The sequence below is a fragment of the Babylonia areolata genome, chromosome 24 (assembly GCF_041734735.1).
Source record: "Babylonia areolata isolate BAREFJ2019XMU chromosome 24, ASM4173473v1, whole genome shotgun sequence".
Taxonomy (NCBI): Eukaryota; Metazoa; Mollusca; class Gastropoda; order Neogastropoda; family Buccinidae; genus Babylonia; species Babylonia areolata.
This window is the reverse complement of record NC_134899.1, coordinates 41518535-41542270: the sequence shown is the minus strand read 5'-3', so window position 1 is coordinate 41542270 and position 23736 is coordinate 41518535. Positions and strand designations below refer to the sequence as shown.

Genomic DNA, 23736 nt, shown 5'->3' with positions numbered 1-23736 from the left:
ACCAGTGGTGTGATGATGTTTTGAATCCAGTGTTGTGATGTGCTATAACCAGTGTTGAGATGCTGTGTTGAATCCAGTGGCGTGATGTGTTATAGCCAGTGGTGTGATGCTGTGTTGAATTCAGTGGTGTGATGTGTTATAACCAGTGGTGTGATGATGTGTTGAATCCAGGGTTGTGATGTGTCATAATCAGTAGTGCGATGATGTGTTGAATCCAGTGTTGCGATGTATTATAGCCAAGGTGTGATGCTGTGTTGAATCCAGTGTTGCGATGTGTTATAACCAGTGGTGTGATGCTGTGTTGTGTTGAATCCAGTGTTGTGATGTGTTATGGTCAGTGGTGTGATGCTGTGTTGAATCCAGTGGCGTGATGTGTTATAGCCAGTGGTGTGATGCTGTGTTGAATCCAGTGGCGTGATGTGTTATAACCAGTGGTGTGATGCTGTGTTGTGTTGAATCCAGTGTTGTGATGTGTTACGGTCAGTGGTGTGTTGCTGTGTTGAATCCAGTGGCGTGATGTGTTATAGCCAGTGGTGTGATGCTGTGTTGTGTTGGATCCAGTGTTGTGATGTGTTATGGTCAGTGGTGTGATGCTGTGTTGAATCCAGTGGCGTGATGTGTTACGGCAGTGGTGTGATGCTGTGTTGTGTTGAATCCAGTGTTGTGATGTGTTATAGCCAGTGGTGTGATGCTGTGTTGTGTTGGATCCAGTGTTGTGATGTGTTATAGCCAGTGGTGTGATGCTGTGTTGTGTTGAATCCAGTGTTGTGATGTGTTATAGCCAGTGGTGTGATGCTGTGTTGTGTTGGATCCAGTGTTGTGATGTGTTACGGTCAGTGGTGTGATGCTGTGTTGTGTTGGATCCAATGTTGTGATGTGTTACGGTCAGTGGTGTGATGCTGTGTTGTGTTGGATCCAGTGGTGTGATGCTGTGTTGAATCCAGTGGCATGATGTGTTATAGCCAGTGGTGTGATGCTGGGTTGTGTTGAATCCACTTGTGTTGTGCCTGCAGTGTAACTGGGACAGACCCCTGCTAACGCCCAAGACGGAGGAGGAGGACATCCTGGAGAGGCAGGAGGAGGACAGCAGGGTGGCCCGCCGCAAGCTGTTTGTTCACCTGCGCCACGACCTGGAGAGGGTCAGTGATGTCTTGCATGTCAGCAGTATTATTGTTATTGTTATTATTATTACTTAACGCATGGCGTACATCACAGACTGACATAAGCTTGCAGTTGGGCCAACAGCTAAGTGAGAGCTGTACGATTAAAGGTTTCTCCACTGCAACGGGAAGTGATTTACAGCATAGTCTTGTGTGAAGGACGTTGACTCTCAAACTAGGAGGCAAGATTGCACTGGCTCTTAGAGCTGCAGCCTTAGGGGCTAGGTGGCCTTTGGGAACCTTCCCGACACCAGTTTTTCCAAAACTTTCTTGGCTGAGAGAGTGGGGATGTAACTTGGGCTAAACACTCAACATTTTGGCAAAACACTCTCCAAAGAACCCACGGCAACAAGAGAGTTGTCAGTGGAAAATCTTGTTTGAAAATCCACTTTGATCATAGCAAGTACACTTGAAAGTAGGGAGAAAAAAGTAGGATGGTGCTGTACTGTGGTGATGCGCTCTTCCTGGGGAGAACAGCCTAAATTTCACACAGGGCTGTTGTGACAAAAAGTAACACAACAACATTTGGCACAACATGAGAAAGAGCAAAGAGTGGTAATACATATAGCTTCTTTGATTTCAGTTTGGTCATTGAGAATAACTGGAGCCCACATGCATGTGCCCATTTTCAGAGTAGTTACAAAATTTTTCAGTTTTTTGTTTTTTGGGCAAGCCTGTCTATTTCCAGTCGATACGTTGCAAAGTGCTTTTGCTCATCACTGCATCGTGAGAAATACCAGCTTTCTGTCAAGAAAAAATGTCAAAAGTGGGTGGGTTTGAGGGAAAAAGAAAGAATAGGAAAGAGCATGTAATGGACATTCCTGATGCTGATTTTTGCCTCTGTTGCCAGGCGTGGAACCAATGATAATGGACATTGCTGATGCTGATTTTTGCCTCTGTTGCCAGGCGCGGAACCAATGATAATGGACATTGCTGATGCTGATTTTTGCCTCTGTTGCCAGGTGCGGAACCAATGATAATGGACATTGCTGATGCTGATTTTTGCCTCTTGTTGCCAGGCGTGGAACTAACGATAATCGACATTGCTGATGCTGATTTTTGCCTCTGTTGCCAGGCGCGGAACCAATGATAATGGACATTGCTGATGCTGATTTTTGCCTCTGTTGCCAGGTGTGGAAACAATGATAATGGACATTGCTGATGCTGATTTTTGCCTTCGTTGCCAGGTACGGAACCAATGATAATGGACATTGCTGATGCTGATTTTTGCCTCTGTTGCCAGGTGCGGAACCTGTGCTACATGATCAGCAAGCGAGAGAAGATGAAGCGGCAACTGTTCCACAACAAAGAGCACGTCTTCAAGAGCATGGCCCGTGTGCTGAAGAACAAGTCGCTGAACCTCTCCAAGGCCAACGTGACGCACATCGTGCAGAACTACCACTTTGAGTCCATCTACGACGACTACGGCCGCTCCGTCCTGAAGCTGCCTGGGGAGCAGAGTGAGGAGGAAGAGTCGTCTGAAGCAGACGACAGCATGTCTGCCAGCAGCGTCAGCACCATCAGAACAGATGACACTGCGGCACAGTCCAGGAAGAAGCTGACACCGTCATCGAGAGCTGTGGAACCGGAAGCCACGCCCAAGCCGGGACGACCCCGGAAGAACCACCTAAAAACCAGGAGGAAAGGGGCTACGGCGAAAAAGATGAAGGAGTTGGAAAACCAGGCATTGGCTTCTGTGACAGAAGCGTCAGCTTCCCCAGTGAAAAACGACGGTGGGGAGTCGGACGACAACGTCCTGGTCATGAGTGCTGATGAGTCGGAGGACGAAACGGTTCGTCGGTTGCCTGGAGCGATGGCCTCGAAAAGCTCCAGATGGAGCACTGGGAAAGGCAGCACGGGGTCAGCGTCTTCAACCTTTTCTCTGTCACCTCGTAGGGTCCGACAGAAGAAACCACGACGGGGACGCAAACCCTGGTACGAGAAACGGAACCGGCAGTGTGAGCTGACCCCAAACTTAGCGCTGAGCACAGATGACGATGAAGACACAAAGGGAATGTCCGGTGAGGGGGAGGGGGAGGGGTGCAGGGAGGGTGGTTGGGGGGAAGACAAAGGCAGCCATTGTGAGGAGAATGTGATGGTGGACGTGATTGGGGATGGAGAAGCAGAAGAATGTACTGAGGGATTTGTCGCTCCTAAACCAAAACCCAACACTGATGGGATTTCCGGTAGACAGCAGAAACCCGCCTCAAAAAGGGAAGTGAAGAACAGTAGAAGAAAAGTTGATAACACGCAGGTGATAAAGTCAGACAGTGTTCAGACCAACTCAGACACAAGGACTACTTTGAGTGACGTTGCATTCAAATGTAATAGTATTTTGAATAAGGGGGAAAGTATTAGCAATGTGGAAAATATAAAAGAAGTGGAAGGTGTATGTCGTGTGTTATCGTTTCTTCCCACAAGAACTAGCAATAGAAAGCGTAGAAAATCTCAGAACGTTGTGTCCTGCCCTGAATTAGCGGGTGCTAAATTGCAAGATTTTTTGCATGAAAAGTCCGGTGATGCTGTGAAAGTCTGTGCTAAGATGAAAACAGAGCCATCAGATGAACCGGAAAGAACATCTTCATTGTCATTGGCTAAAGTAAGAAAGTCCAACAGAAGCTACACCAGAACAGAAATGATGAATTTTGAAAAAGATAATTCCCCCACCACCAGAGAAGTACATGCTGGCAGTACAGAAAAAACTTTTGATCCACCTGAATTTGTCCAACAAAGTAGATTGTCACCTTCATCAAAACATCACAATGAGAAGTCAGACCCTCTCTCTGACTCTACTGGGGTTCAGGGGGAAAGCAAGTCTCAAAACTCTAGAACATCAAGTGAAACTCCTTCAGAACTGACTGTGGCAAACAAGAGGGAGTCCAGTCCACCTGTGAGAAAGGGCCGATTGAGCAGCTACAGGGCAAGGCTGATGTTGAACAAGCTGCTGCCAGCTCCCGGTGAGATCAAGCCTCGGAAGTCCAGCCTGGGCAAGACCTCACAGCCACGAGGTAAACATTGCAACGCGTCTGGTACCTTCTCATCACCCGATGACCACAGGGTCAACGGAAGAACGATAAAACAGGAGAAAGATGCTGAGAAACTGCCAGACAATGTCAGCATTGAACAACAACAAAACATCAGGGGAAAATCTCCCAGTTTACTCTCATTGGATCTCAATGACTCCAAGCCAGTGTCAGGTTTGGCTCCTGAAAACCTGACACAGACAGTGAGAAACGGTTTTCGCAAACGGCATTCCCGACAAGGGAAACGCAGGCTGCTAGTCAACGGTGTTTTAGACAGCAAGCAGCGCAAGATTGACGCCTTCTTTTCCAAAGCGCCGGTGGAAAGTCTGGACTCAAAAGTTGTGGATGATGAGGAGTCGCCAGCCAAACCTTCACCCACCAAGTGTGTGCAGAATGAGAAAACTCCAGAAAAGAGAGGCAGCGGACAGACAACGACCCACTTAAGGAACCACACCAACGCATTGGATGCTGTTGGGAAACATGATGGTGAACAACAGCAACAGTCAGGGAGCCAGGGAAGGGGAGTAAATGGGGACTGCGTCAGAAAAAAAGACAACTCTTCAGGTGGTGACAGAGAACTGGACACGGTTTCAGCGTTCACCAGAGGGCAGTGTGAAACGGACCAATTCAGTCTGGACACTTTGCGCGCGTTCCGCTCCCAGTCCCCGTCCAGTGACGCCAGCACGATCATTGGACTGCGCACCGATTCCAGGGAGAGCACTCCTCGCCGCTTCACCCGCAGTCAGCTGGCCGATGTGGCGGCGGAAAGTTCGGCATGCTTACCACAGGATGGTGACCGAAGGAAAGGCAGGCGGGCAAAATCCAGAAGTGGCAACTGGAAGTCGTCAAAAGCTGCCTTGTGACCACCGCACATTATTTTATTATCATTATTATTATTATGAATATTATTGGGTTTTTTTTTTTTTGAAGAAGTGACTCACTTCGTGCATGTGTGTATTTGTGCAAGTGTGTGTGTGTGTGTTAATGCATGCTTGTGTATGCGTGTTTGTGCAAATGTGTGTGTGTGTGTGGATGGATTCCTTTGCCTGCAAATTTTGGTTTTATGATCGCTGTATTCTTTCTCAGTGTTGTTGTTTGAAAAGGAACAGTGCTTTGAAGAATGCTGGCCAGTTCATGAATGGGATGGTGGTGGTGATGATGATTTTTGTTCTTTTTTTTCTTTTTCGGTTTCTTTAAGCAGTGATGCTTTTAAAGTAAACTCCCATCTCCTAACATGTCACCTCTTCATCCTCTCCCTTCTCTCTCTCTCTCGTGACCGAGGCGTTATGTTAGAAGATAGTTCTGTAGCTGATGATGTGAGTGATCTTACTAGTCTTGTGGATTTAGTGTTGCTGAATTGTTGCCTTGAAGTGACAGTAGTCCCGAGCTTCACTGTAACACCAACCACAAAGACGTGTGAAATTCCTTTTCCTAAGGAGCTGAAATCTCAGAAAGTTGTTGGTTGCCAGACCTGTTATAGAATGTGGTCATAGTTTCATGTTGGAAACCTTTGGCTGGTAGTTTTCACAAGTGGTAGTTTGAGGCTTCGTTCATGACAGCTTATGCTCTGGTTTTTCTTGGATGGCGTCTTTCACTGGCTGCGTAGCCCCTCTGTTTCACTTCACCCTGCTGCTACATTTTGGGTATTATAACCTGTTGTGACTGACATTTTCTGCTACATTGTGACACATGTAGACAGTGCGCTAACCAGAAGCACAAAAAAATAAAGAAAAAAGAAAAAAAAGATCTCTCTATGATCTCTCATCCTACGCACCAGTGTTTTGCCCACTTTTTAGATTTGAAAGATCTGTCAACAAGAGCAAGCAGAGTTGCTTTAATCCAGGCTGTTTGGTAGCCAGTGAGCTGTTCTGTGCTGACAATAATGAGAAATTGATTACACATACAATACCTTGACCCACTGGTGAAGACTCCAGCATGGGTCTGATTCCTGTCCCATGTTAACTGCTTCCCTGCTCGAATGGAGAAATAGAATTTTGCTTGGGCTAGTGACCTCCCTTAGTATATTACTTCCCTTCTGCGTAAATTTCCTTAAGCAGGTATGGCTTACATTCTATTCAGCATAGGCTGAGTAAATTTTTCCTGTGATTTGTGAGTTTTGCTTCCTTATTGTCAAATCATGATGCAGTGATGATGAAGCTCAAGAATACACAAGAAAGTTCCAAGGAGAAGTCCATATCACACACATTGTCAGTGTGTTTGGAAACTATGCCTGTAATATCTTGCTTTAAAAAGTTTTGGTCCATAAAACTATCCTTTTCTTTTTTAATAATCATTTTAAGTTTTATCAAAAAATAAGTGAAAACTGAAGTGTCTAATTGTTGAAAGAAACTCTTCTGTTAGATACACATTTAGATATAAGTATGAAAAAAAGTTGAAATTATGTTTTGATTTTTTTGGTGCATGGTTTTGGTTTCTGTGTGTACTCAGTGGCATCAAACCAGTACTGGTTTTTACACAACCAGATATGATTATTGTTCGGTCAACACAGAGGTATGTAAGTCAGGTTGCTATGAGACCACCATCTTATGCATGTGTGTGTGTAAGCAATATATGTGTGGCACTGTGGCAGAGAGCTGCTTTGGCACTGGACATCTGATCCTGTTTTCACCTGTGAGCAGGGTTTGAGGCGCTTTTTCAGCATGCTGGGGAAAGGCACTCCTCTCTGATTATCCTCAATCCACCTACCTGGCTTTAAGTTGGGGAAGATTTAAAACGGCGGAAGGAGAGGATTGGGTCATGCCCAGCTACGCCAAGTTCTAGACACTTTGGATATAGATTGAAGATTCACTATCTGTAAAAGGCTGTTGGACTGTTTAGTCTTTTTGACCATTTAATATTTCATTATTTTTGTTCGTGCACCTGCGTGTATGAAATGAAAATGAGTCCCTATTCACCCTGGTCTGGTTGTCGTACTCTCTTCCACTGCCAGAGTTTGAGATGCCAAGCTTGGTTGACAATAGTATAGTGATAAAACATTCTCAGCCATCTACCATGAAGTAGCAGCAATTCATTTGGCCGAGGCTCTCTCTAGAGTTATTAAGTTGTTTTTTTCTTTTGTTTTGCTTTTTGAAAGCTGCCAACTGAATTGATGGCTGTTTATTAACAAAGGAAGCAGACATTTAAGAAATCAAAACTGCAATCTGAATGAAAATTGTGCCATGGTTTATTTATTACATTATTTTACTTGTCACATAAGACACAAATAGGAGCAAAGTAGAAAAGGTTTGCTCTTGTAAACTGTTCTCAGTACTCAGTGATTCCTTTATTTTCTAGATGACAAAGAATACATATTCTTTATTAGAATACATGGTTGTGCCTTGTTCTCAGTTTATTTCTTCTGAGTATATATTTGCCAGTCATGTAGCGAGCTCCTCTTGTTGCTCTTACCACATGTAGTGCTTGCTGCTAAAGTTTTCTTTGGTGTTGGTGGAAGCATGGACTGCTATGATGTGTTTCCACTTGAAATGATGATGGTTATGATGTGAACTACGCATTGATGGTATTCGGGCATTCTTTGGATCTCAGGACATGTGTAACTTGTGTCAGATATTTGACGTAAATAAAGGATGTTCCTGTAGGCTTTTTCTGTTAGATATTTGACGTAAAGGTTTCTTTGGGGTCTTTTTTTTCTCTTTTTTTTTCTTTTTCTTTTTTTGTCGTTATGAAGTTCTCAGCATGGAACAGACTCCTGGATTTTATCGTTTAGTTTTATTTTTTATTTTTTTTTTGTGGGTGTGTATATATGTAATAAACAGAGCAAGTTTAATTAAATACTGAAGATGGAACAGCCATTGGTGATCTAGTGATCACTCCAGAGCAGAACGATGAATATAGCCAATTGTATTTTAAGTAAAATCTTTTTTTTGTTTGTTGGAAGTCGCTAGGTGATTTTGTGGGGTGGTCACCTGCCAGAAGGCACTATGGCAGAATCTGTTAGAAGCTGGACTTCCAGTCCAGTGTTCACCAGAGATCAGGGTTCAAGGCCCTCATTTTGGCATGGTGTTGTGCCCTTGTGGAAGGCAGTTTACTCGGATTTTCCTCACTCCACCCAGGTTTGAATGGGTACCTGACCTTGTTTTGGGAATGGTTAAAATTGTGGCAGGAGTGGAGCCCCCCCCCCCCCCCCTCCTTCCCCCTTAACCTCTGAAAATGGAGTATGGCTGCCTACATGGCGCGGTAAAAATGGTCATACAGGTAAAAGCCCACAAGTGTACATACGAGTGAATATTGGAGTTGCAGCTCATGAATGAAGAAGAAGAAACCCCTTTAACGCACCCCTCCATCATGCCAAGCACCAGACACACTGGTCATGAGTTCACAATAGCCATATAGCCATATAAATGGCTGTGGGATCTTTAACCTGCAGGGACTGGCTCAGGATTTGACACAAATAGGTCATGAGACTTCAGTCTTAATCAGACATAAAAATGTTTTGGAGATTCAAAAGTCTAAAATTTATGTCTTTGCTTCCTGTTTTTTGGAGACGATAAAATCATGAGGTGACATGCTCCTCAAATCAGCTTTCATTTGTTATATCACAGTGTGTGGGGGTGGGGTGAAGGTAACCGGGGGTTGTCACTCTTGAGTACAAAACTAGAAGGGGACAAGATGGATGCCAGTAAACACAACTTTGTTAACAGGAGGAATAAAAAAGAGAAAGGTCTATGTATCCATTTATATAATCCTGAATTACACTTGTATCGTTTTCTTAACTGTATCCTGGTCTCAGTGGTTGGTGTATTTTTTCTGTGAGGTTCATGCCGCCACTACATTCTCCTTCACATACACACATGCACATGCGCACGTGCACACACAATCACTCGCACACATAAAATGATAAACACACTCGTACTCATACACACACAAACACATGTACACATTAATTAACACACACACACACATATATGTACACACACACACATACTCATGTACACGCGCACACACACACACACACACACACACACACACTCACTCATACTTTTACCTGCGTATTACGTGAAAATTTCTCCTCGTCATTTGCTTCTCATGTTGTTTTCTAAGGTGGTTTTTTTTTATACATATTTTTCATTTTCTCATTTAAGCAAATGTTTTACTCAGTATATGTTGTATTGGATGGCTGATCATAGACTGGTGTGACCAAGAACTTACTGCATGGATTGTTTGTTGACTTCTATATTACTGTTTCATGTACAAGAGCTGTACTTAAAAATAAAAAAAAGAGTTTCCATATGTTTCAATGTTTGTTTTATTATAAAGCATTATAACTATGCTGGTATCGCCCTTGAAAGACCTCATTTTATTGACAGTGAATGTAAATAAAGTGAGTCTATGTAATCTTCCAGTCATAGTTGTTGGTGTGTGTCCATCAGTTTCTATGTGTGTGTGAGAGAGGGGGGAGGGGGAGGAGGCGATGGGTTAATTGTTAATGTTGGCATTTTCTCAGCTACCACAAGTGGTATAGGAACCAAACTTGGTAGGATGACAGATATGAATAAGATCTTTCCTATTCCATTGGTGATATTTCAGGAAGCAGGGTGAGAGGTCAAAGGTCTAGGTCATCATTTGGCGAAAGAGAAAAAAAAAGCTTGACAGATCTTACATCTGGCGTCAAGTTTTCACCAAACTTTGCACTTTAATTGGAAATAGTGACAGCATGATCCATATTGGAATATCAGGTCAGAGGTCTAGTTCATAAGACTGCATATAAATTGGAAAAGTTTGTATATTTGAGAGGAAGGTTCTTGCGCATAAGCTTTATTAAACCTGGTATAAAGATTTAATAAGGGGTAATGATAAGTCTGAAAAGCCCCATAGAAATTCAAGGTCAGGTGTGAAAATTCTAGGTCACAACATGGCAGATGGCACAGTGGAAAAGAAAAATATACAAGTAATAAGTATGATTTTGCATCCAGTTTTTGCAAGACAATCTTGTTTTTCAGTTTCTGAATGCTTGTGTTCTGTTAAGTGGTAAACTGGGTTTCACACTTGTCTTGATTGCCTTGTGTCTTGTGTTGGTGTTATTATTTCACATCATTATTTTCTCATGTATCATCATTGTGATGTTGTTTGTATCCTAGGTTGGTGTTTATGTGTTGTAATTTCTTCTTCTTCTTCTTCTAACTTGTGCGTTTAAAAATCTGCTTCTTCTGATAGGTTACTTATTCTGTTTGAACTGTGTATGATTGCTACTCATTTCATACTGTATTTCATAGTGATGGTGGTTAATGAAAGGAGACCAAGCTGCTTGTTTTGTCCTTTATCTTGGAAGGATTATTAATATTAAACTGTTCTTGACACTTTAATGATTTGATCAGGCATTGCTAGCTCCCTGAGGAATGCTGACATGGAGACTGGCTGATTGAGGCTGGATATTGTGGATGGGGAGGCATGGATGTCTTTGAAGACAGCATGGAAGTTGGGTACACATGCATCAGGTTGCCGGTTTCTCTTGTTTCCGTTTCTTCAACTGTTTCTGGAGAGAGTCAGAATTCAGGCTCATTTATATGCATTCCATGTCTGAGGTCATGTTGTTTCTCTTTGTTTGCATTATTTTAAAAAAAGGCAGTAATTACTTGAGGATATTTTATAGAAAGTACTTTTTTTTTTTAAGCCGACATGAAGCTCAGTTTCTGGGAATTTCAGTTTTGAGATTCTGTTTTTCCTTTTCATTCTCTTTAGTCTTTTGAATGAGCAGTCCTTCTGTCCTCCCCATTTGACAGAGAGAGGATGTGTTCTATGAATGAAACTGGTTTACTTGTCCCCCCAAGCTTTATCTTACCCTCCCCAAGTAAGAGATGGTTATTGAAAGTAACGACCGGTAGAGGTGTTGATTTCATCATGCCCTCCCAAAGGAAGAGACTGTTATTAAAAGTAAACACTGGAAGAGCTAACACCAGTCAGCAGACATGATTCTGTCATTAGGTAAGTGGCGAATTTAGTGTATGTAGTATTTTATCTTGTTCTCAGGACCAGTGAAAGTTATGAGTGCATTTCTCGCCCTGTAAAGAGTCCTGATATAAGGGAAGGCGTGCAGGCCCACTTTCATTTGATTTTGGTCTGGGTTTCCCTGGCTATTTTTAGCGAGAACTGCATGCGCATGTTCGTCTCCATTTCCTTTTTTTTCCCAGGTCACCGAAGGGCCAAAATTTGGCTGTGGAAATTGCTGTTCTGACGAAAGGATTTTGAACATTTTCGATTACTACTGCAAGTTTACAAGATATATTTGGTTTTATATTTACACCCATTATTTGCTTTACTTCTATGTTTACTTTGAGCGTGTTTTTTGTCATATATCTGCCATCATGTATTCAAACTGATCCATTTATAAACTCTGCCGAAAAGTTATCCGAACAAAAGCAGTGCACACCCAGAGAAGCCAGTTTCGGTGGTGGGCTGCGCATGTCATCATATGACCTACTTCTTGCTCTGCGAGCGACAAAAAGTCCACGACGAAAGCGGGCTGTCGTCTTTCCTGGTGTGTTGTGACCTGAGAACCTCTCCTCTCATGTGATGATGTTTATTTAGTGCTTTTACAGAGAGAGTTTTGTAAAGGATAGGAACAAATACATGTGCTTTCCTCATGCCTCTCACATATTAAATCAAAGAAAGCCTACTCACCTGGACATTCACTGATTTGCAGAGATTAATAACCATTAATTTAAGCTGTCTATATTTCATCTGTATGTAATGTACTTACATGAACCTGTTAAATATGTTTATTGTTATGGTCAGACTGTTTCAACGTGATGCTCTTGATGTTGCATGTAATAGAAGGGAATGTTATGGTGCATATAGCATTGTACCTGTCATTTGAAGAACCTTGGTTCAAGTCATTGTATTTATTCACCCAAACCTCTTTTTGCAGCAGTTCCCAGTTGCTAATGGTGACTTCTGAATACCCCCAGTTTTCATTCCTTACCCTTCAGGGCAGGTTATCTGACTCTCTCCCCCACACCTTGTAACCATTGCATTGTGACAAATAATGACTGCATGCTTCATGGAAATATGAGGGATGTGAAGAGTAATGATTAGTCTTTTCCCACCCTCCTCCCCTCATTTTTTCAGTATCTGTCATTCACTGCAAAGATCTTGCATGTAAACAGATGTTTTATTGTTGAGATGATGTACATATTTTTGTCATGGTAATATTGATTAATATGTGATTCATTTGCATTCTGATGTAGAATAAAACTAGCTTAATTGTGAGCCTTATCAGCTGTTTTGTGTGTGTGTTTTGTGTGGAAGTTGTGTTGTATCTGTATGCTGTGGACCAACACAACTCTTCCACATCTAACTCAGATCTTCTGTTCATTCTTTCACTTTTTTTTTCTCTCTAATTCACCTGAACATGCTTTACTCTGATGTTCAGCCTTTGTCATGTTATGTGTGTGGCAGACGCAATTGTGGGTTGAGAGACAGTGTATGTTGCACAGGTGATGAGCCTTTGGATGCACACACAATTTCCAACTGGGTTGATAGAGATGTATTGTGTTTATTGTATCATAATGCTTCTGAGCCAGGTCACTCCAGGCATACTTCAGTCATCCCCGAGTGTACAAGAAATTGCCATACTTTTTGTTGTTGTTAAACTGCAGTTTGCACTGACAGCCACGGAACATGAACAGAACCCATGACAGATTTGACATTACACTTTGTACCACCAAGTACTGATTTGTCTGTAACACCCAGTTGCTTCCCTTGGACAGAGTACAGCTATTTCACACTGCAGTCAGCTCATTCAGTTTCACTTTCTCAGTCAGTTGTATTCTAACTTACTTTTAGTTTGTTGGCTTTAGCCTCTACATTGTTGGCCAATGTTTGTTTTCAAGGGGACTGAGCATGTTTCTGATGATGTGTGCATTTTGTGGATGAAGTATGGCTGTGACAGTGCATTCGGCTGTTGTAGGGCTGGTCCACAGAAACTGCGGTGCAGCTGTACTGATGGGGTACAAAGTGTTACGATCTCATTTTCATGTATGCACTCAGTATGTGACCAAATGTGTTGACGACATTCTTCAGGCACATTAACTGATGGTAAGAAACAGCCCATGATCTGAGAAATGAAGCTGAGTGTGAATAGTCTAACAAACTACTCGTAAACATGTCTATTATTTCAAGAAATTGACAATCATAAAGAAAACAAGCCTCAATACATTTAAAGAGCAGTGACTGTACAAAAGAACAACACGCTGACAGGGTAATATATGAAGCATGTGACTGTACAAAAGAACAACACGCTGACAGGGTAATATATGAAGCATAATTTATTGGCGTGTGCTGTTTACTTACATAAATAACATGGCATTCATATCATTTTCTGACCAATGCTTGCTGATTGTGCAGTTCAAAAGGAAAAAAAGAAAAAGAAAAAAAAAGAAGCTCCTTTGTCTTATGCAGTTGTGGACCAAAAGCCAGAAGCTGCTTCATTCTATCTAGAATAAAAGGAGAGGGGGGAGGGGGAAGAGGGGTGGGGGAGTGGGCAGATAAACAGAACAATGTTAAAACTTTTGAGTTAAAAGAGTAAAACGACCATCTCATCAAAGCAGTGATGCATACTAATACATGTTCCGGTGTAATTATGTGGAAACACGAATGAAATCAAATAAGTTTGTGTCAAGGTACTGCTTCAATTGTATTACAGGATTATGTTGCAGACCAGGTGTGACCTGCTTGAGGTTTGTGATGTGTAATCTCATCTGGTAACAAGTACAGTAACATAAATTTGCGAGCAGGAGTGTTCGTAAACACAAACGGAGGGGGAAAAACAACAACAAAGGAAGCACATGTCTGATGAAGGAAACTGACATTGACACTGAGGTTCAACGAGTTGACAACAGACACTTCAAAACCATGTTATTAAAAAAACAGTATGACATGCTAAAAAATACCCCCTGCAGTTCAGTCCAAAAAAGAGAAAAACACACACACACAAAAGAACAACCCAACATATCATCATCCAGTATGTTGTAGAAATTCTCACCAGAAATAGCCTGCATGTTTGATGATTGTGCTCTGTGTCATTAAATTTTGTCACCATTTTTTTTCCCTGTTTTGATGTCAATTGTTGCACTCTGGGCCTTGAGCCAGGCAAGTAGAGTGTATTGTAAATACCCAACCACTGTTTTTAACTTCATAGCCAAATACCCATTATTCATGTTGTTATTTAACTCCAAAGCCAACTCTTTACAGCCAGGTCAAATCAAGAAGGGAATTTAAGCAATCTGAACAACTCCCTGTGGTGTTCAACTTCTCTTTGAATCCTCAAGGGCATATAGCAGTATTTCAAGTATTTCAATGCAGTCAAAAGTTGTTGTTTTAAATAAAAGTGTCTTCAGTAAAATGAGAACACAGAACATACTGATAAACAAACAAAGTTCCACAACTGGGAACTGTTAACAGATTGTCACAACTCAACAGAATCCATTGACAGGTCATCACAATTCATCAGATCCCACTGACTGACAGTCCAACATGTGTTAGGGATATTAAAAAAAAAAAAAAAAATCTAGCCATGATCGATCTGTCGAGTGCAGTCAACTCATGTGAACAAATGAAAGAACCAATAGGTTCTCCAGCTCAGCACTCAAATCGAGGGCAAAAAAAAGGACAGCTACCACAAAAGCTTTTGAACACATAACATGGCAGTGATTCTTATCAGTGTTTTTTCCCCTGCATACAAGCATGCAAGCAACATAACAGTTCAAAAAAAAGGAGAAACAGCATCAATTATGGCCATGCTGAAGCAGAGGAAAAATCCTGAAAAGGGACCAGCATTATGTAGAACCAGAATGCAGTCCTTGTTCATCCCACACACACCCCTCCCCATAACTGTCAACAGTTTGCCACTGTTGCTCCTTGCAATGTCGGTCCTTTGATGCGCTGAATCTCTGTGACGACATCGCCCAGCATGGTCTTTCTCCTGCTTGTCAACCTCCTCTGCAATGACAAGAGACAGTTTCAGTTTCTCAAGTAGGCATTACTGTATTTGGTGAAATCCATATACCCTACACCACATCTACAAAGCAGATGCCTGAGTTTCAGTTTCAGTAGCTCAAGGAGGTGTCACTGCGTTCGGACAAATCCATATATGCTACACCACATCTGCCAAGCAGATGCCTGACCAGCAGCGTAACCCAACGAAAAAACCACCTCCGACGGGACTCGAACCCGCAATCACCGGCTTGCACACATTCTAGCCGATCCAGCGTTTAGGAGGCCGATGCCTTATCCATTAGGCCACGGAGGCTTAGATGCCTGAGCAGCAACATAACCCAATGTGCTTAGTCCAGCCTTGACTAAATTAATATATATATATATATATATATTAGTGTGGATTTCTTCTACAGAATTTTACCAGAAGAAAACACTCTCGTTGCCATGGGTTCTTTTTCAGTGTTGTCAAGTTCGTGCTGCAAACGGGACCTCTGTTTATCGTCTCATCCAAACGACTAGATGCTCTGTTCAATTTTCCAGTCAAACTTGGGAGAAAGGGTGAGTGAGAAAATTGAACCCAGACCCAGACCCTCACCCAGACAAAAACCACCAAGGGATCAAACTTAAGACACTTCAAATACCCAAGCTATCTTAACTGTACTGAATTATTCAATGGGTCTGTTTGGGATAAACCGTCTTCCATTCTTTGAAAGTACAAACAAGTTATTCAAAGGGCAAAAAATGTAGGCCAGCTTCAAATGCTTTGCAGAGGACATGGACCAACACAGACCATCACTTCAAGACATGATTCTGTTAGAAATATACAAGCCATACCATCAGGGATTACCTCCCTTCCTTCAAGTCAGAATCAGAATTGGAGTAACTTTATTACTTTAGTTATAATCTCCTTCACACCACTTCTTTTTCTGCATAACTAAACACTTAATTTCTCTCGCTACCTTCATTCACTGATTCAGCAAGTGATCCAAAAACAGAAACAATAATGAATGAAACTGAAAAACGCCTTCACGTTTTTATAATCAAGGAGCATGTTTACTGAAAGAAACTGAAAATGAACAATGCCTGAAATGAATGTGATGTCATTGTTTTATATATTTAAGTACAAGGAGCATGTTTGCTGAGTGAAACACAACAAAAAACAAAACAAAACCAAAAACCAGAAATAAGTTTTGTGTCATTATTTCATGTCTGTAAGTACAAGGAGCATGTAATCTGAATGAAACTTAAACTGTAATATACAAGAAATAAGGATGATGTCATTTCAAGTACAAGGCAGTAACCAGCATGACAGAACTGGTTTGGCGTTGGACTTCTGATCCAGTGTACACCAGTGATCAGGGTTTGAGGAACCCATTCCACATGGTGTTATGCGCTTGGGGTGAGGCCGTTTACTCCGATTCTCCGCACTCCAACCAGGTGTGAATGGGTTCCTGACTTCAGTTGGGGAAGGTTAAAACAGTAGATGACAAGACTAGGCCCCGTTTTCTCATGCTGAGTCCCAGAAAAAAGGACATTTACCTGATGGCTATGACCTTCCACCAACTTTATTTTATTTTATTTTTAAGTAGAAGGAGCATGTTTGCTTAACTAAACTTGAAAGATTTTCATCAAAGCTTGTTTTTATGTGTGTGGTTTTTTTTTGCTTGTTTTTTTTTTTTTTTTAAGTAGAACTAGAAGAAGAATGTTTACTGAATGAAACCTGAAAGACTTTCAACTTTTTTTCTTTTCTCTTCTAAATTAGAAGAAGCACATTTACTGAATGAAACCCAAAAGACTGTCACCTAACCTTATTTTTTTCTTAAAGTACAAGGAGCATGTTTGCTGAACAAAATTTGAAAGACTCAAAGTGATGAGGTTGACAGATACCAATACTCAATACCTGTCAGCACAAGGAACCAGAAGCTCACTTTTCTTGGCCTTGGACAAGATTAAGCGCGATATCAATACCCTTATTATTGTCATTCTTATTTCAAAACAACATAAATACCTTTATCATTATCAGTCTTATTTAAACGCTATACAAATACATTTCTTTTTATTATTCTTTTAGCTTGAAAGACACAAAGGATGACAATGATATTATGTCAGAACAAAATACTAGTGGAGGTGGGTTTTTCGGCCCGCGGTCGGATCCTACCCAGAGTTAAGTGTGCTACGGGCTTAAATGGGGAGACTGGGACCACACAGTCGAGTATCATCCACTTAATGGATGTGTATTTGGGTGTGTTGCTCTAATTACCTGACTAACACTGCAAGTGTCTGAATCTCTCGGGCCTGGTTATGTCGAGATATCATTATGACAAGCGTAGAGTACAGCCTTGTCATGTAGTCCCAAACCAAAATGGACCTCCACAGCAACATCATCGTCATCCTCCTTCATTATCATCAATATAAACAAAACAATCCCAAAGTCTGTGGCCTTTCATGCCCTGCTCTTATGGTGACCTCGGTTTTGATACCCCTCCACTTCTGTGCTTGGGGTGAGTCCTGTCAATGTCTTCAGTGTCGGCAGATTCATGGGGGGCTGTTGCTGGAGGGACGTGGTGGCAGTCTCCACTCTGGGAGGGACGCTCACTCAGTCTGGCTCCACGACTAAGCCATTATTGTCGTTAGTAGGGGGCTTAGTAGGTGGATTCTTAGTACATTAAATCAGAACAGGCGCCAATGAACACCACCGAAATGACTCATCAGCAGTGCAGGGTCTCCTCTGGTGTGTGGACTCCTGGTGACCCAACATCGATGGTTCCCTGCGGACTGCCAACACTGGGAGTGTGACAGGCGAACCCAGGGGTGGCTGTGTTTGGGGGACTCGGAATGAGCGGCATGGGAGCAATGCCACTGAAATGGTGCAGATGACAGGGCAGCAAAAAAGCAAAACAAAAAAACAACAACAAAAAAACAACTATTTCTATCACTGTTATTAATACAACATGAAAGATACAAGGGATAGGACGATATCCTGATTGTATATCTATCAATACAACTAGCCAGAACTCTCGACAGGATTAAGCACTATATAAATAACTCTATTATCATTATCATTATTATTATTGTGCTCAACACTCAGCTTATGTCACAGACTGACATAAGTTGACAGTTGGGTCAATAGCAAAGTGAGAGCTATATGATCAATGGTTTCTCCACTGCAGTGGGAATTCATTTCAAGCTTTGTCTTTTGTGAAGGACTATGACTCTCAAACTAGGAGGCACGACTGCACTGGCTCTTAGTGCTGCAGCCTTGGGGGCTAGTTGGCCTTTGGGAACCATCCCAACGCCAACTGTCCTAAAACCCTCTTGGCTGAGAGAGTGGGGATGTAAAACTTGGGAAAGACACTTCTCCACTTTAATCAAATACTTGCCCAGATATATGGGACAGCAGCTACCTCCTCTGCTGTTCTGATGGTCATAATCGGACGCAACTATCATACATTATTATCATTATTACACACCTGTCAGCACAGGGAGGCAGATGATCACTTCTTCTTGGCCTTGGGAGTGGCCGACTGGAAAACGCTGCTGGCGGCCATCAGGTTCTCAATGTACTGACCCAGCACCTGGTTCTCTGACTTCAGCTTCAGGTTCTCCACCTTCACCGTGTCCACACGCGACGACAGGTCTGTGGCGCACAGGTGGGAAGGAGTGTGATAATGATAATGATGATGATGATGATGATGATAATAATAATACTAGTATATGGTAATTATATGGTGCAAAACTCACATGAAACAATGTATACAATAGTGCATATCACCGTGTCCACACATGACAACAGGTCTGTGACACACAAGTGGTAGTGTTTGATCAATAATAATAATATATAGTGTGCTGTAAGAAAGAAGAGGCCAGCTCTCCCCTTGACAAGGATGGAAGGGGCCCCTGTGGCCTTTCGAACACACAAAGGCATGTGACCCTCTACCTTAGGGTTACACCTATCTTTACAGGCTGAACTCTCAGCTTTTCTCACAGACTGACATAAACTTACAGTTGGGCCAACAGCATAGCAAGGGCTGTATGATCAATGGTCTCTCCACAGCAATGGGAAGTCATTTAAAGCTTAATCTTTTGTGAACAGACTATGACTCTCAAAAACAAGAAGGCAAGATTGCACTGAATCTTAGTGCTGCAGCATTGGCTGCAAGCTGGCCTTTGGGGACCATTCCAATGCCAACTGTCCTAAATCCCTTTTGGCCGAGAGAGTGGGGATGTAACTTGGGCAAGAGGCTCTCAACTATAATCCAATTCCAGCCCAGGTAGTAGGGACAGCAGCTGCCTCCTGTGCTGTTCTAATGGTGATTGCTAGACATAATAATAATTATTATTATTATATTTTTATAGCACTGAATCTTGTGCAGAGACAAATCAAAGCGCTTTCGCACCAGTCATTCAAATGCATGCATAACTCTAAAACTGGAAAAACTGAAGACAAGGAGGAGGCAGGGAAGGGAAGCTATTTTGGGAAGAGGTGGGTTTTAAGGCCAGACTTGAAAGAGCTGAGTGTGGAGCCCTGACAAAGCGAAAGAGGAAGTTCATTCCAATTACAAGGTCCAGAGACAGAGAAAGAACGGCGGCCAACAGTCGAGTGTTTGAATCTGGGTGTGTGTAAACAGAGTGGATCCGAGGCCGATCGTACAGAGCGAGATGGAGTGTAGAGGTGAAGGCAGCCACAGAGATAGGAAGGGGCAGACTTGTGAATACATTTATAATATAGAGTGCAGATCTTGTACTTTATTCTGTGTGAGACAGGGAGCGGTGGAAATGTTGCAAAAGAGGAGTGATGTGCTCAGATCTTTTCTTTCTGAGGACAAGTCGGGCAGCAGAGTTTTGTATGCGCTGAAGGGAGTGAATGGATTAAGCTGGCAAACCAGACAATAGAGAGTTACAATAGTCAAGGCGAGAGAGAATGAGAGAAACGACAAGTCTAGATGTTGCGTCAGTGGACAGATATTTCCAGAAAGAACTGACACGCTGCAAATGACAGCAGCAGGATTGACATGTCTGATAAATTTTTGCATGGACAGTGTGTTGTCAAGGACAATGCCGAGGTTCCTGACTTAACAGGAAAGAGGGATGGATGTACTGCCAAGTTTGATTGTGTCAGCTGTGATGGAGGACAGTTTTTGTTTAGTTCCTATGATCATTGCTTCAGTTTTGTCCACGTTCAACTGTAACTTATTTATTAGAGTCACCCAGTTTTGTATGTCCAGGAAGCAGTCGGATGTTTCTTGCAAGAGCGACAACAATTTTTCAGGGGTATCACTCTTCTAGAGTTGAGTGTCATCAGCATAAGAATGATGACTGACACTATGGCGGTTGATAATTTCAGCGAGAGGAACAGTGTACAGTGTGAAGAGCACTGGGCCTAAAACAGATCCCTGTGGGACTCCATGTTTGATTTTAACGGGTTCAGACTGGAAATGATCAACATGACTATCACACATGTATTGTATTATGTTACTCATTGTCAAAACAGAGTTCTCTGAGAGAAACCTGTGCTGCTCTCCCCGGGCAGAATGCAGTGCTAAAGCACAGCAACACCTTTTTTTTTCTTCTGCCTGCAAGAGTAATTATTTTCCTATCAAAGTGGATTTTCCTACAGAACTTGCCAGGGCAACCCTTCCGTTTTAATTTCTATTGATGCAGGTTCTATTATAAGTACTACACACGGGACCTTGGTTTATCATCTCATCAGAATGCAAATACTTCACACAAGAAGCAACCTAATCATTAGTTTATGTATACATGTATAAAGGTTATACAACTGCAACTGCCATCAAACTGGCTATCAGTAGAAGTACCTCAAACCTCTCCAGTGAGTTAAAAACTCTGCCACCACCCTCATTTTTAACCCATTCAATCCAAAGGACTCTACAACCTCGGTAGGTTCCCCTGCTATATTACCTAATCATTAGTTTATGTATACATGTATAAAGGTTATACAACTGCAACTGCCATCAAACTGGCTATCAGTAGAAGTACCTCAAACCTCTCCAGTGAGTTAAAAACTCTGCCACCACCCTCATTTTTAACCCATTCAATCCAAAGGACTCTACAACCTCGGTAGGTTCCCCTGCTATATTGCTGCCGAAAAACAAAGAACACATACTGAAACTGAATGTTTTTCCTCCAAACTGACATGTGGGGATACAGCTGGAAATACTGTAGAAGTTAGTTCCCTTTGGTTGCAGTTTGTGCTTATGTTGGAACATATACACCATTTTAAATAAATGAAATTTGATACCAGAGCATTGTATCAGTTTGTACACATCTTTTTGAAGAATTACACTTTGTCAAAAAAAAAAGAAAAAAAAAAAAGGTGAATACATTATACAGGACATATGATTTGAAGAGCCAATTTTTCTGTATTGGTGAAGACGTACACACTACACACACCCACAACAAGCGTACAACACACATCACACACAACACACTCACAAACTTCAAACACAAACACATTTACACACACACACTACATAGACAAAACATGCAACACACTACACACACGTGTTCACATTACCATCCAATGTGTTCTGAAGCTCCAACACCTGTGAAATCAGTCTTTGCTTCTCTTCATCGTCCTCCAGGTTGTTATCCCCATCCAGACCTGAAACAGCAGCAGTCACAAGAAACAGTCATTCAGTGGAAGACACAATTAAACTATCCTCTTTGTACATGTTTGTATTTGTATGCTAAAAGTCCTGCTGTGTAATTCATTGTTTATGACTGTTTGAAACACCTGAAAGACTCTAGTATCCTCTTTGTACATGTATGTAGTGCATGCTTAAAGTTCTACTATGTTATACTCTATCTAATGTTTTACTACTAAACAAGCAGTGAACCAGAACGTACCAGAAAAAGTGTTGAAACACAAGCAAGTTTGTAATTAATTCTCTGTGCAACTGGAAGCTAATAGAGCTTAGCCAGCTGAGGGTAAGTGTGGCTTTTCTTGGAAGCCTTGAAGACAAGTGTGGCTTTTCTTGGAAGCCTTGAAGACAAGGTGAGCTGCAGCATTCTTAATGTTTTGAATCTTGTAAGAAAAAAAATTGGGACATCCGGCTAGATGTAAGTTACAGATACAGTAATCAAGGCGGGAAATAAACAGGGAAATGACTAAAGTTTTGGTTGCTTCAACAGTGAGGATATGTCAAACAAAACTACATAATTCCAGGTATGCACTTTGGCTGAGTTTAGTCACTTGTTTCATTAAGCATACCTTCTGCTGCCATACAGATCATTCAAGTACATTAATTTAAAGTGTCCAACAGATAAAAACAATGAATTGGGCAACAATACATTCTGCAATTCCTGGCTTAGAACACCGCAACAGAACATGTGAGGGTTTTTCTACTGTTTTTCACCCTTTTATTATAATTTCTACTCAGTGATGAGCTATGTAGTTTCTTGAAGCAAAGAAGTTACATATATTCATATACATATATATTCATATGTACTCACTCAGTGTTCCCGTACTATACGTCATGTTCTTGATGTTTTCTTGTTCAACTGAAGACTGTTTTCCTGAGACACAACAAAAACAAACCAACCACATTAAAACTCAAGCTTCAACTGAGAAAGCAACAAAGAACACAAAGTCTCCACACGTAACTCTTTCAGTCCCATCTTTTCTTCTTCTTCTCCCTCAAAAACTGTGAAGAGTCATTGTGGTGCTGCACAGAAAAGCTGTTTGATTATCAGATTCCTCCAAATCTGTCTGGATGTTTGATGAAGCTTGGGTCTCTGGCTCCTCTAGATACTCCAACATAAGTTTCAATTCAGATCATTTACAACCATGTTTTCTTGGAACTATATCATACATACTGCTACAAACTCTTTGTCAATAAGTGAATAAAGGAAAAACAACCAACCTCCTAATATCTTCTCCCACAAAATCTACAGGTATTATCTGAATGGCATTAACATCATCCATACTTTCATAAATCATTATCATAGGATGAAAGGTTTTGTGGCTCTACATGCATTGTTTCAAAGTGACTTCAGTTTCTATTTCTCCTCCACTTGTCAACAGTGTGCTCATGTTAAAGTCTTCAGTGTCTGGAGATTCAAAGGAACTTTTGAGCAAGGAACAGAGAGTGTTGGTTTCTAAATTATACTTCAGAGAGAATGCTTCTTCTGTCTGATTTCAAAAATAAAAGAACTGTTGCTACCAGAAGGGGCTTAGTAGGTGGTACCCTAGCTGTTAAACAGCATTGAAAAACAAAATCCAAACCCTGAAATAAAGTAAAATCAATACAATGACAAATTACTAGAGTCCTGTCGAAAAGGGCATATCTATCATATAAAACAAGTCTGACTCAACACAAACCATAAATCAAAAGTCGAATTTGTCAACTGGTACAATTCATGGTAGTGTGTGTGTGTGTGTGTGTGTGTGTGTGTGTGTTAAGTATGGATGGTTCAGTTTAGGCATGTGTTCTGATGATCCATTCCATAAACCACTCCAAAACAAACACTGCATCATGAATTTGAGTGACAAAGATTGAACTTGAACTTGAACTGTACGATGTTTTAGGTCTTGAAGACCTGTTCATCGCTCCGTGTGGGTCATCAGTTGTACATACTAA

General features: G+C 41.7%; 2 protein-coding genes and 2 non-coding genes across 4 annotated transcripts in view; 2 read left to right on the top strand and 2 right to left on the bottom strand.

The window, feature by feature from the left end:
- Positions 1 to 12415, top strand: part of LOC143298551 (uncharacterized) — a 34918-nt gene extending 22503 nt beyond the window's left edge. Inside the window, exons 16-17 of the mRNA XM_076611419.1 lie at positions 1014 to 1139; positions 2404 to 12415. Of these exons, the coding sequence (XP_076467534.1) occupies positions 1014 to 1139; positions 2404 to 5046 (2769 nt within the window). The 3' untranslated portion in view covers positions 5047 to 12415. The remainder of the gene's footprint in view (positions 1 to 1013; positions 1140 to 2403) is intronic.
- A 1034-nt stretch (positions 12416 to 13449) lies between these two features.
- Positions 13450 to 23736, bottom strand: part of LOC143298927 (short coiled-coil protein B-like) — a 10891-nt gene continuing 604 nt past the window's right edge. Inside the window, exons 3-6 of the mRNA XM_076611961.1 lie at positions 22610 to 22672; positions 21672 to 21758; positions 18607 to 18773; positions 13450 to 15139 (exon numbers count right to left, since the gene is read on the bottom strand). Of these exons, the coding sequence (XP_076468076.1) occupies positions 18631 to 18773; positions 21672 to 21758; positions 22610 to 22672 (293 nt within the window). The 3' untranslated portion in view covers positions 13450 to 15139; positions 18607 to 18630. The remainder of the gene's footprint in view (positions 15140 to 18606; positions 18774 to 21671; positions 21759 to 22609; positions 22673 to 23736) is intronic.
- On the bottom strand, positions 15350 to 15449 carry Trnar-ccu (transfer RNA arginine (anticodon CCU)). Its single transcript has 2 exons — positions 15413 to 15449; positions 15350 to 15385 (listed from the first exon to the last, which is right to left on the bottom strand). It is a non-coding gene; the product is annotated as a tRNA-Arg (tRNA).
- Positions 18980 to 19096, top strand: LOC143299258 (U6atac minor spliceosomal RNA). Its single transcript, XR_013057507.1, has one exon. It is a non-coding gene; the product is annotated as a U6atac minor spliceosomal RNA (small nuclear RNA).